The sequence below is a fragment of the Petaurus breviceps genome, unplaced genomic scaffold (genome assembly GCF_028583685.1).
Source record: "Petaurus breviceps papuanus isolate PSGF00001 unplaced genomic scaffold, PetGlider_PUasm1.0 688, whole genome shotgun sequence".
Lineage (NCBI taxonomy): Eukaryota > Metazoa > Chordata > Mammalia > Diprotodontia > Petauridae > Petaurus > Petaurus breviceps.
In genome coordinates, this window is record NW_027186457.1 from 612857 (window position 1) to 626478 (window position 13622).

Genomic DNA, 13622 nt, shown 5'->3' on the forward strand with positions numbered 1-13622 from the left:
AGGGAAGAGAGCTGCTGGGAAAGAGAAGAGCGAGGTGGTAGGGCAGACAGAAGGGGAATGAGGGAGGGCAGGAGGGGCAGAGGGAGAGAGCACGGCAGGAAGCAGGGGAAAAGGGGACAAGGGGAAGTCTGGGTGGGGCAGGGGAGAGGAGAAGAGGCAGGTTCAGGAAGGTGAGGTGAGAGGAAAGTTCTCCCTCCTTTTGGGGGATGGCACGGTCTGGGGGTGAAGAAGGATTGGCATGGGGCTGTTCTTGAAGGAAAGGGCAGGGAGGGGTTGGGGTGGGGTGGCCTGCTATGGGAAGCTATTCTGGGAAAGGAGTACAGGATTATACAATGGGGGTACTGTGGAAGGTGGTGGGGGTGTCTGGTGCTGGGATGGGGGGGTAGCATTTTAGGAGATGGGTGGGGGGCAACTAGTGATATGGAAGGTTTTGTTTGGATCTAGGGATGGGTTGGGAGGATGAGGGGGGAGAGTGGTTGTTGTTGGCAAGGGCAAGGGAAGGAGGGTTGTTTTGGAGATGGGTGAGGTGGTTGGTGGGATAGGGATGAAGTGGTAGGGGGACCTTTCTGATCTAGGGGAGACTTGTCCTAATAGCATTAGCTAGGTGGCCCTTCTGCTCGGACATGCCGGCTCCTGTGGCTTCCTTCAACAAGGCCCCAGCCAGAGCCTGGAGTTACCATGGCAACCTCCCAGGCACCCATTTCCTTAGCAATGTCTGTGGCACAGAGACCAGCCTGGAGGTGGGCCTGGAGCAGAGTTGCCAGTAAAAAGGCCTTCTCAACTCTGGCCCCTTGTCTCTCTATGCCACCTTCCATTTCCTGGGATAACTCAATGGGATTCCCTACCTCATAAATACATCCTCCTCTGAGACAAACCAACCCTCCCTCATCTTCTTCCCAGAATGCTCTGTATTCCTGTTGTGATGTTATTTCTAGTCTTGTCTCCCTCAAGGCACCTTGTAACCCTCCCCCATTGACTCCATCATTGTATTCACCCCTCCATCAGAGGCTTGGCACTAGCACCCAGGGGTCAGGCAGTCAGGCTGCCACATATATTGTGGTTTCTACTACTGTAATGGCCCTGAATTGGGGGTGATAAGACCTAGGAAGGGTGCCCCCCAAAAGATGTTCTGGCCTTTTTTTTGGGAAGCATGCCTACTATGTTTCCTCTTCAGATGGTCTCATTTTAGTAGTGTTTTAACAGAGACGCTGTAGAGCTGATGTGGGCAACTTTAGGTCCAATGGAGGCCTGAGAAGCAAGAACTGGAAATCAAAGACCTTGGGCCATCAAGATCCTGTTGGCCAGAGGTCTTGACTGGTCCTTTTGTAGTCATACCCTCAGCCTCTTTCAGTCTGATAATTTCTTTAACCCTTCTCCATTTGGGGGATTCTTAAATATGTGGGTGCAGGACTCCAAGAGACTAAAAGTAAATTGTATTTCCCTAGAAGAAGTCCTTGTAGGAGTACCCCATGTTGGCAAAGAATTGCTGCCTGTGGTAGGAGCTTGAGATTCTGAAGGGCCCAGGGATGATCAATGAAAGTCCCAAAGTCCACTAGTGACTGTGATATTGGGGATGGGCCCTGGGAGCACCCATACCAGCTGTGTGCACTGCCCCCAATCGTTGAACGATTACTGATCCATTTCTCTGAAAGGATTGTGACTGGGGTTAGTGAGGCAAAGGCAATGAGATACCACTCCTCTTAGGAGCTGCAGTGGAGGGGAGAATATCATGGTTGAAAATGGGAGTGCCTGGTGGCAGGTCTGAAAGGGTTTCATTCTCTTCAGGTCTTCCACCAAGCTCAGCCTCTTTCTCTCCTTTCCCTCCCTCACTTCATCCTTCAGATCCTCAGCCTCATTCTTTACTTTACCTCTTGTTCAGTTCTGTCTCTGCTGCTTGCCAGCTTTGGTGGCTGGGGAGAGAAGGCTGGCCAGGATTACTGGGGCCAAATGATTTTTCGTGTCTGGAGTTTATACCTTTCTTCCTCCAGCTTGGTCCCTAATACTCAGAGCCAGCCTCTGTCTCCCAAGGACCCCGCCTAGGCCCAAGTTCCAGCTCTGGCTGCAGCCTGCACACAGCAATCAATGGGGTCCCAGTGGTTGTTCAACCCTAGGATGTCCCATCTTCCTTCCCTTTGGGCTCCTGCCCTCTGCAGCTTTTCCAGAATCTGTATGTAGAAGCCCCATTCCTAATGCCAGCTCACTCTTTCTGACTTGGTTTGCAGCAGTGTGCCACAGGGTGGGCTTCGAAGAGAGGACCCTGACCCTCAGCCCCAGACTGCCAGTGAAGCTCCAAGACGAGCTGCCCAACCACCTCCTTCCAAATCGGCTCTGCTCCCACCACCCTCTCCTAGGGTGGGGAAACGGCTGCCTCCTGGAGCTGGCACACAGCCCTCTGCCACCCCCACCTTGCCCCCGAGGAAGCCTCAGGAGCTAGGGCCGCTGGAAGAGTTGGAAGAGAAGAGGGGGAAGAAGCCCAAGTCATCAGGGCCCTCGCTGCCCGGCACCCTGGAGTCTCGCTCCCAGACACCTCTGAGTGAAGCTTCAGGCCGCCTTTCTGGGGTGCGCTGCTCCCCGCGCTTGGTGCGGGCTGGCTCCAGGATCTTAGACAAGCTGCAGTTTTTCGAGGAGCGTCGGCGCAGCCTGGAGAAGAGTGATTCCCCAGTTCCTCTGAGGGCATGGGTTCCCTTGCGGAAGGCTCGATCCCTGGATCAGCCAAAGGCCGAAAGCGGGCAGTGGGACACACCAGGGACCTCAAGGGAAGAGTTACGGGATGGATCACGAGGTGAGCTAGGCACTGTGGCAGAGAGGCGCTGGGCATTTCGGCAGAAGGCAGCCTCACTGGACGAACGGGTTCGGCAGCGTAGCCCCAGCCCCGCCCTTGACCTTGAGCTCCGCTTTGCCCAGGAGCTGGGGCGCATCCGGCGCTCTGCCTCCAGGGAGGAGCTAGTTCGATCTCATGAGTCCCTGCGGTCCACATTGCAGAGGGCCCCATCGCCCCGGGACCCAGCGGAGCCTCCCCTGTTCTCTAGCCCCTCTGCCCCAAAGACTCCCCCACCAGAGAGCACCTCCACTATCCAGCAGCTGGCGCTGAGCAGCGTGGGGAAGGTTGGAGAGGAGGCAGCAGGAAAGGGGTCCACTGTGGCCAGAGGCCGAGGGCTGGCGGGCAGGACAGAGCTTGGTGAAGGCCACCAGCAAGAGGTTCGTCGGAGAGAACAGTTCCCACTTACTCGGGGGAGGGCTATTCAGGAATCCAGGAGCCCGGAGCCCCCTGAGCCCAGGACAAAAGCACATCTAGGCCGGAAGCGGGATCCCCCCATGCAAGCTGTACGCTTCTTACCCTGGGCCATGCCTGAGCCAGAGGGGACTGCCATCCCCCCAAACCTGGAAAAGAACCAGCCTGGGCCTGAGGCAGAGAAGAGATTACGGAGAGGCCCAGAGGAGGATGGACCCTGGGGGGCCTGGGATCGTCGAGTGCCCCGTAGCAAGGGTAAAGGCCATCATCGGACCCGGCCTACCTCACCTGACCTTGGTATGGTCCTGCAGGGGGTATCAGGGAACATGGGAGACTGTGGAGAATTTTCTGAGGTGAATTTTCTTTTGAGGGAGTCCTTTTAGCCTCTTGAATTTTCCAAAGAGGGCAGTTTCTCAGGGAAGGCAAATCAGTCTTTTAAGCTTTTAAGTGGTTGAGAAAATGGACTCCTCCCAGTGGAATGTCTTGTGGGGTTTCATGCCAATGCTAGCTACTGGTATAGAGCAAGTGAGGCCAAGAAAGAGCAGGGCACATATGCCAGTGCTCTCTCCATATTCTCCAAACCTGGTAGAATCTCCATTTTTTCCTCCTGTACACCATTCCTACCTCTTTCAGTCTTCCCCAAATAGAAGTGATTTTCTGGTGGGGGTGGGTTGGAGATGAGAATTGGGCAAAAGACAAGGTGCAGACCATTCAGATTGCCCCCTCATTTTTTCTTTCTTTCTGCTAAGTTATGTTTGATGAAATACCCAGAGGCAACTGGCTATGGTTGGGTGTTTGCTGGGGTGCTACTGTTTAGAGCCTGGAACCCAGAGTCTATGAGAGAAAAAAGGAGAAATCGTAGTTAAATAAAGACCCTTAAAAGTCACTGAGTATTTATTGAGCACCAATAATGTGTAAGGCTGTTGGGGAGATATCATTCTCTCAAATTGAAAAGTCTTTCCCCCTCTGCTTCCCTCTGCTTCCTTCAGGGCTCTTCCAAATTCCCTGGTTCTTCATGAAATCTTCCCAACCAGGGCACTGGCTACTTATGCCTCTTATTTGGTGGCCCTTTGTTCTCTTGTTGAACCCTTGTATTGATTTTTAATTTTTCATTTTCATGTCTTTTCTCCCTAACTAGGCTATAAACTACTTGAGGGTAGGGACTGTAGGTGATACCTTGTATCCCCCGCAACAGCTTGTACAGTACAATGTAGCAGATACAGTGAATGCTTTGTACATCTTTGTTGATTCTGTGAATGCTTATGTGTCCCTAGAGTCCTCGGATGAGTCCTATGTCTCAGCTGGAGAGGAACCCTTGGAAGCTCCTGTCTTTGAGATACCATTGCAGAGTGTGGTGGTGGCTCCAGGGTTCGACACAATGCTCAAATGTATTGTCACAGCCAACCCCCCAGCCCAAGGTGAGCCCTGGGATGGGGGCTTGGAATGTGTGAGTGGGAGGAGAAGAGGAAGCCAAGGGCTTTTGGGGAGGGATATTTTCCTGCTTTGTCCTGCTCCCTCTAGAGACCCCTAGGAGAAGCAGCAATGAGGGGCTGAGGGTCCCAGAGTGACCTGTTTCTGATGCTTTCATTGAAGTGTCTTGGCAAAAAGATGGCACAACCCTCCAGAGCAGTGATCGGGTCCTCATCCGAGCTGAAGGTGAGCGGCACACTCTGTTGCTGCAGGAAGCCCAGTTAGTCGATGCTGGTCACTACACCATCACCGCCACCAATGAGTTGGGCCAGGCCAGCTGCAATGCCTCACTCTCTGTTGAACCTGGTAGGGATCTGGCAAGGGAGGGGGTTGGGAACTCTTTGTTTTTGTTTTTGGGGCAGGGTTGGGGGAAGTGGGGGAAATGGTATAACTCTCTTCTTGAGTCAGGAACTCTTGATAAGGGCCACCATGATAGTTTAACTACTATGGCCAGTTATGAACTTAGAATTGAAGCTTTAAGAAAAATGTATGTATGTATGTATATGTATATATGTGTGTTTATATGTGTGTGTATTTAATGAAAATTTAATTTCAGATACCAGTAAACCAATGAAAAAACATTTAAAAATATCTCTACTTTGCTGTGATACAGTGGGAAGAAGGCTAAATTTGAATGGAGAGGACCTGGGTTCAAATTCTTTGTGATTTTGGACAAATCGCTTACGCTTTTTAGACCTCAGTTCTTCATTTGCAAAGTGAGGGAGCTAGACTAGATGGCCCCTGATGTCCCTTCCAGTTCTAAATCTATGAGAGGCAACTTTGTGTTATAGATTGGGCTCTGGCCTTGGAGTCAGGATGATGTGGGTTCAAATCTGGCCTCAGCTACTTACTAGCTGTGTGACCCCGAGCAAATCACTTAATCTTTGTGTACCTTCTTCCTTCATCTGTAAAGAGGATGTTGGTTTTGATGGTTCCTTCCAACTCTAAATCTACTATCCTATAACTGAGTCTCCAGAATGGATATGAGACTGTAAACTCTATGAATGTCCTTGTACCTCCCTTTCCGGAACCCTGCTTTCCCCGATTTTGGTATCACCAGGTCCCCAGGGTTCACTTATTTAGAATTCTCTCCTCTCAAAGAAGGAATAGATCAGATGAGGTCATTCGTACTAGGAATTTGCTGGAGTTTTCGGTTTTGTAAAGAAATGTGAGAAGGGACATGGTACACCAGCTGAGCTTGAAGAATTTTCTCTGGGAGTTTTTATTTATAGGCCTGAATCCCTTGTATCAGCCTTTGATACCATCATTCCTCTCTAGCCCTTTGAGGTCTTCAGATCCCTCCAGCTAGCTTTCTTTGCCTAGGTGAGGGAGATAAACTTTTCTTTCTTTCTAGGCTTTGCTTCTTGTGTGACATTGGACAAGTCACTACCTTGACCTCAGTTTTCTCATCTGTAAAATGAGAAGATTGGACTTGCTTGCTTCTGAGTTCTCATCAAAGAGTCTCATAGACTCATTAGCCTATGATCCTAAGCCATGTACTGTCTGTGTGACCTTGGGCAAACAGCTTCCCTTCTCTTGGCTCTTGTTTCCTCCTCTGTTCAGTAAACAGGTTGGTCTAGATTTTTACAGGGGTGGGGAAGATCCCTAAGAATTCATCCTTCTGGGCCTGATTATTTTTTTGCTTTTTGGAGGGGGGAAGGTAGGGCAATTGGTATTAAGTGAGTTGCCTAAGGTCACATGGCTAATTTTGTGTTAAGTGTCTGAGGCTGGATTTGAACTCAGGTCCACCTGACTCCAGGGCCAGTGCTCTATTCATTGCACCACCTAGCTGCCCCTGGGCTGATTTTCTATAGTCCTAGATCTCTTCCCCCTACAGGTTTGAAGTTCCCTCATCTGTGGAAAGAGGTTTTTCTAGATGGTCTCTAAGGTCTATTTCTTTTTCCAGGTTCTGTTACTCATTACCTGTGTGACCTTGGGCAAGCTACTGTCCCTCTGGGCCTCAGTTTCCTCAAGGGTTTGACCCCAGAAGTTGGAGTGTTTTGTTCAAGGTTACACAGGCAGGAGGAAGTCCCAGTAGCTTCCATTACTAATGCAGATTTTTTTGAACAATATTTTATTTTTCCCAATTATATGCAAAAACAATTTTTAACATTCATTTAAAAAAATTTTGAGTTCCAAATTCTCTTGCTCTTTCCCTATCCTTTCCTCTTCCTGAGATGGGAAGCAATTTTATATAGGTGATACATGTACTAACCTGCAAAACATATTTTAATGGAGATTTTTTAGAGAATGAACAGAGTACCCTTCAAATCACACTAGCTAGGCAGCCCTGGGTGAATTTAGCCCTACTGGAAGTTCTTATCATAGTAACTTACAAGTTTTAAGTTAAGAATGAATTTCTCTCTGAAATCCTTGTGAAGTTCATACTGCTAATGTTTATAAACCTTCAAGTCCTGGTAATGTCTGTGTTATTATGAGGAAACTGAGGCCCAGAGAGGCTTAAGGACTTATCCATAGCTGCAGAACTATGACAGAATTGTACTAAGTGAACCCTAATTAAATTGTGGAATCTTAGAATTAGAAGGGACCTTTAAGGTCATCTAGTCTGACCCATACTGTAATGGGAATAATCCCTGCGGCATTCCTGACAAAGAGTCAGCCAGACCTTGTTTGAAGCTAGTGGATTTTTTAGTGGATAGAACAGCCATACCTGGAGTCAGGAAGATCTGAGTTCAAATCTGGCCTCAGACACTTACTAGCTACATGATTTTGGGCAAGTCACTTAATACCCATTTGCCTCTGCTCCTCGTCTGTAAATTGGGGATGTTGGGTCCATTGTTTCAGGAAACTATGGCAATTCACAAAGACAAGTTCAGGGGGTCCCTTAATATTCCTTAACACACTGGAGAAGGAAATGATAGACTACTCCACAGGGTCATATAACTTCGGACATGACTAAACAATAACAACATAAATCTCCTTAATCTCATCTAAGTTTGAACTTGGGGGAGCTTCCTAAAGGAAGAGACAGATTCATTCGGGCCTTGGGAGTGGCATAGAATTGCGGAAGAAGGGTTTCTTTCATCTCTACCTCCAATAAAAAATCTACCTTAAGTTAGTCATACCCTTCTAAGGTCATTTCTTCTCTCCTCCTGCCTCTAGACAAGTACCGAAAAGCCCAGCCTCAGAGCATCTCCTTAGCATCGGCCCCCCCACCCAACCCAGAGCCCCAGGGATGGGACAGCTGAAAGAGCTCAGAGCAAAAATGTAATAGCCTTAAGTGGAGGTCACCTTGTTTTCTATTTTTATGAAAAATCCTTACTTGGCCTCAGCCCAGCTTCTTTTGGGCATAGCCCAGTTTCTTTCTACTGAGGTGAAAGTACAAGGCCCATCCTAATTTGTACCACGCAGGCAATTCAATTAAGCAAGTATTGAATTCAGAGGACCTACTCCGTGACCAATGCCGTATAGGGCCTCGTGTAGGGATTCGAAAGGCCTTGCCGTAATTGTCCCTGCCTCTGAGGAGTCTGGTTGGGGAGATGGACTCTTCTAGAACAAGATAGGACAGAGAGGGCTGGAGTTATCTGGGAAGATTTCATAGGATCTGGATGGCAGGGGACAAGTGGATGTCAAGTAGGAGAGACTGTATATGTGAGCTGCCCTCTTCCATTTGATAAGCCTTGTGGGAGACGCAACCCCCAGGGTGGTCATCTACTTGTCAGAAGAACTTCCTGTTTTCTGGTCACCCTCCCTGCTACTGTTTCATCACAAATCACTCATGGTGTCCTTGGTGAGAATGAGGAATGTCTGGTTTTGATCTTCCATATGAAGACAAATCTTTCTAGGATTTGAAGCTCCCTATTCAGTTCTTGCTTATTATTGTTTTTCCCTCAAGAACCAGCTCTTTCTGAGTCACATTTCTGAATCTTTCCCTCTCTTTTGCCTTCTCTCCCAATTCTTCATGTTTTCAGTCAGTTGTGGGTCCCACTCTGACCCCAGAATTTTCTGAACTGGAGACAGGGGGACTCAAGCCCTGTGTAGCTATCTCCCACATGGTGGGCTTCTTTTTGAAATCCCAACAACTTGACATCTAAAAAACAATAATTATCAGGGTGGCTAGGTGGCACAGTGAATAGAACACTGGTCCTGGAGTCAGAAGGACCTGAGTCCTCAGACTCTTAACACTTACTAGCTGTGTGACCTTGGGCAAGTCACTCAATCACACTTGCCCTGCTATCCCACTTCAAAAAAACCCTTCAAAATAATTATAATAATGCTACTTATATTTGTACCCCTTTAGAATTTGTAAAGTTCTTTTGTATCAGGTATTATTCCCATTTTATAGATGAGGAAGCAGAGTCAGAGAATTACTTACGGTGCATGCAGTTAGGAATTTGTGGTCTCAAACATAGATTTTCTGGGTTTGGTGCATGGACTTGTGTGTAACTTGCATTGCCCTTTGAACTCCAGCAATATTGTCATGTCTGGGCAGCTTATTTCCTCTCCTAAATCTGCTGCAATTTAAAAAACTCTTAAAAAATTTAAACCTTTAAAAAAATAAAATTTTGAGTTCCAAATTTTCTCTCTCCCTCCCTCTTCCTTAAGACAGAAAGCAATTTGATATAGGCTGTATATGTTGCCGCTATTTTCTAGATGTCTATAGAGCAAAGGAATTTTACAAGTTTGGAAGGAAATAAATTGAAAAGGGAAGAAACTTTTGTGAAAAATTGAAATTCCTTCCCACTTAACTTTGATTCTGTTCTTCGTTATGCACTGGTTCCTGCCTCTGGGCGGTGTCTACTGTGGGTCCATTGGGAAGTAGAAAGGAAAGAGCTAAGCTAGATTTAGACCATTTAATTAATTTGAACTGAACAAGTCTGTCTTAAGTACCTACTATATATATGTAAGGCATGGTCCTCATTGTTGAGAATATGAAGACAAAATTACCAGTGACCGGATTGTGGGTCTGTTAGGGAGGCAGGAAGCACTCACAAAGAGCAGTCTGGTGTATCCTCTTGCCCCCCAATGATCCCTCAAATGAGGCAATTCTTTGCTGCCCAGAACTCATCGACAGCTACTCCCTTGAGCTTCGTGCCTACATGCAAGGCCTTGGGCAGGGCCAAATGACGTCGGGAATACAGATGTAGGTTGCCTAGAAGGCTGGGGAGGTGCTGACACATCAGGCTGGGCTGCCTTCCTGCCTCCTTCCTAGTCTTTGGTCTTCCTGGCTTCCTTTCCCTGGTCCAGGAGATGAGTGAAAACCCCTTAATCTGGTGGAGGCAGGGTCAGAGAAAATTAAATGGTAGAGCAACCCGGCAACTTTGTAACATGACCATCCTCAATCATTTTGTGCCTTCTTTTCCTGGATGTAGCACTTTCCCTTAATGGCCTAATAAAATCCTGGGACTTTTTTTTTTTTTTTTAGCACTACTTTCTTTGCTGGGGTTTGGACATATTAAGAAGCAAGGAGATCCTCACAGAGGGGGCTCTGGGACCTGTTTCTTCCCCCATCACCCTCGGGGCCATTTTGTTATAATCAGATCTGAGAATTTTGTTGTTATTGTCATCATGATCTATGGTTATTTGGGGAGATAATCGTAGCTAGATCCCGGATTACCCTAATTAAACTGTCATCTAAGGGTACTTCTATCCTTAGAGAAGGTCGAAAAACTTTGGCTAGAATGACCCAGGGGTCAGCAGTCAGTGATAGTCCCTTCTTTCCTGACTGGGACATTTCCTCATAGGAAATTCCTATGAGCTGCTATATCTCTATGGAACTGGTTTCTACCTCATCCTAGTTCAGCAAGATTCCAGTGAAGTCCCTACGGTTTGAGGTGCCATTTCCTGGCTCAGACACACCTGCGTCTGCATGAAGAAACTCAGAATGACCAGACTGAAGTGAGGGATGGTGGTGAATGTAGTTAGGGAGCAGTGCATGTCTCTGGAAGCCCTCATCTAGCCACTGTCCTTGCATACTCTGGATATTTTCTGGGAATTCCTCCCCACACTCTCCTCCAAGGTCTATGGTCCACAGATCTCATCCTGGGCCAAGTCTCTGTTGCCCTTGCCCTGCATCCAGTCTGGCCAAGAAGTCCATGCCATTTCTCTCTTGAGAAGCCTGCCTTGTCCATGCAAGGAAATTGGAAGGGCTTACTTGGGAGACTTAGTCCTACTAATGATACTAACCTAGAATTTAGAGCTGAAAGGTCCCTTAGAGTGTGTCTAGCTCAGGGGTGGAGAACCTGGGGCCTTGAGGCCACATGTAGCCCTCTAGGTCCTTAAGTGTGTCCCTTTGACTAAATCCAAACCTCCTAGAACAAATCTGATTAATAAAAGAATTTGGGGGCAGCCAGGTGGTGCAGTGAGTAAGAGCACTGGTCCCAGCGTCAGGAGACCTGGGATTGGTTCTGGCCTCAGATACTCGGCACCCACACAAAAATAACTGGCCGTGTAACCTTGAGCAACTTACTTAACCCGGATTGCTTAAAAAAAAAAGAATTTGTTCTGTAAAACTTGGACTTACTCAAAAGGCCACATTCAAGGACCTAGAAGACCGAATGTGGCCTTAAGGCAGCAGGTTCCCCAACCCTGACCTAGCTGATCGATTCTTAACCTAGGGTCCATGAATTAAAAAAAAGAAAACAAAACCCAACAAACTGATAAGTATATTTAAATAGAACTGGTTTTCTTTGTTATCCTGTGTATTTTACATATTTAAAAACATTATCCAGAGACCATGACCCCCAAAAGTTTAAGAACCTCCAATTTCTAGTCCAATTATTTTATTTTCAACTTCTTTTGTAAATTATGTACATTCAAATAAAAAAGCAAAATTGTAAGAAAAGAAAATATGAAAGACTAGCAAAGCAATGGTACAAACCTAGCTCTCCCCTGAACTTATAAAGAATTGTTCCTGTATCTGTAGACATCTGTTATTTACCCATTGTTAATTCTGCCCCCAAAGACATACATGCTTCTGATGGTAGTATTTGTATTTTCCTTTTTTGTTTTCATGAACCTTTTGGACACCTCCTGTAGCCTGGTTTTGCTCTTGCTGTTGTTATCAGTTACTACATATCTGTAGTCTGCATATGGTTTGTTGTTTTTTTTGAGGGGGGAAGGCAGGGCAATTGGGGTTAAGTGACTTGCCCAAGGTCACACAGCTAGTAGGTGTGTCAAAGTGTCTGAGGTCAGATTTGAACTCAGGTTCTTCTGACTCCAGGGCCCGTGCTCTATTCACTGTGCCACTTAGCTGTCCCTGGAATTATGTTTTTGTTCTTGTTTTTTCAATTTTTGGATCTGTTTCTTGCCCATCTGCATTTACTTCGTGAAAGCTTCCCCAGGCCCAGGAATAATTTGCCTAAGGTCACACAGTAAATAATAGAACTAGGGATTTCTCTACTGCACCCCACAACTTTTTGTGATGATAAGAGAAAAACATCTCTGGGGTGACTTGGAGGAGCACTTGATTGGGAATCAGGAGATGTGGGTTCTAGTCCCATCTTGGTTCCTAAATGACTTGGGTAAGTCATTTCATTTCTCTGGGCCTCAGTTTCCCTCTCTGTAAAATGAAGGGGTCGGTCTAGATGATGTCATTGTCCAGATAGGTTATGGTTCTATCAGCCTATGGAGGCAGAAGAGAAGGGGCTTCTGCGTCAGGCTCCTGTCCAGCTCTGGTCTGGTGGCCTTCGAGGAAGCAGCCTTCTTTACCCTATAAGGCTGTGTTTGGGCCAAATGGCCTGGAGTGCGGCCAGCCTCCTGGAGCTCAGGGAGTACAGAATGAGCCAGTATGTGGGCAGTATGGGTGGATGGGGAGAATGACCCAGGCTAGGGTCTGGGGCTGGGTACAGAAGAGCTCTTAAAAGGATGTAGTAGGTACATGGGAAATAGAATTTGTAAAGAGCCTTGACTCTTACGAGAAAAGGCCTACCGGGAGCCAACTCGCTCCCACACTCCCTCTTTTCCTCCCTCTTTCTCTGTGCTATGGCAGCCAAGGACAGCTTCCCCACTCCCTACAGGGTGTTTACCCAAAGAGATTGGAGCCAGGGTCAGTGGTGAGCCTGATGCAAGGGGAGAAGGGAGAGATATGTGTGGGAACCAATAAATGAAGTGTGTCTGGCCATGTGAGGGTTAGCGGACCTGGCTCTCTCATGTTTCTTAGCCATATTCCTCCCTAAAACGGTTCAGTGTGTTTTGGCTAAGCAGGCAGCCGTTGATTTCCCCATAACAGCAACTAATGTTTATGCTCTTCAAAGTGCTGTCCATATCCACTATGGAAAGCAGGCAGAATTAGGGCTATTATACCTCTTATATAGACGGGAAAACTGAGCTTCAGGGTGGCAGCCGAGTATACCAGAAAGAGTTAGAAGACCTGGGTCCTTTCTTGTTTCTACCATGAACTAGAAAGATCATTGATAGAAAGAAGGAAAGAAATAAGTACTTATTAAGAGCCTACTATGTGTCAGGCTAAGAACAAATATCATCTTTTTTGGACCTCACGACAACCCTGAGAGGTTGGTGCTATGAACAGCCCCATTTTATAGTTGAGGAAACTAGGGCAGACACCAGTGAAATGACTTGTCCAGGGTCACACAGCTGGTGTCTGAGACTGAACTTGAACTCATGTCTTCCTGACTCCAGGACAAGTACTCTATCCACTGCTCCCTCTAGATGGGAGAGAACAAGCTGACTGGGGATTTCTCAACCTGTCAGAGGAGTAGAAACTATTATCACCACACTGAGAATGACTTTGAGCTCTCAGTGGAATGAAAACTCTTAAGGACATATGATGGCTATCTTGAGATATTTGAAAAAATTGTCACATGGAAGAGTTATGAGGCCTCAGACAATATGAGGAGTACAGAGTGGAATTTTAAGAGAAGCTTATTTCAGGTCAATGTTAAGAAAATTTTTTGAAAAATTAGAACTATGCAGAATTGGAATGGGCTGTCTAAGGATG

The 13622-nt window shown here is 47.0% G+C and overlaps 1 protein-coding gene across 1 annotated transcript in view; it reads left to right on the forward strand.

Moving 5' to 3' along the window:
• The window catches only part of SPEG (striated muscle enriched protein kinase), an 80590-nt gene that overhangs the window by 12629 nt on the left and 54339 nt on the right, over positions 1–13622 (forward strand). The window contains exons 4-6 of the mRNA XM_069104498.1: positions 2223–3529; positions 4507–4650; positions 4826–5008. Coding sequence (XP_068960599.1) covers positions 2223–3529; positions 4507–4650; positions 4826–5008 — 1634 coding nt within the window. The remainder of the gene's footprint in view (positions 1–2222; positions 3530–4506; positions 4651–4825; positions 5009–13622) is intronic.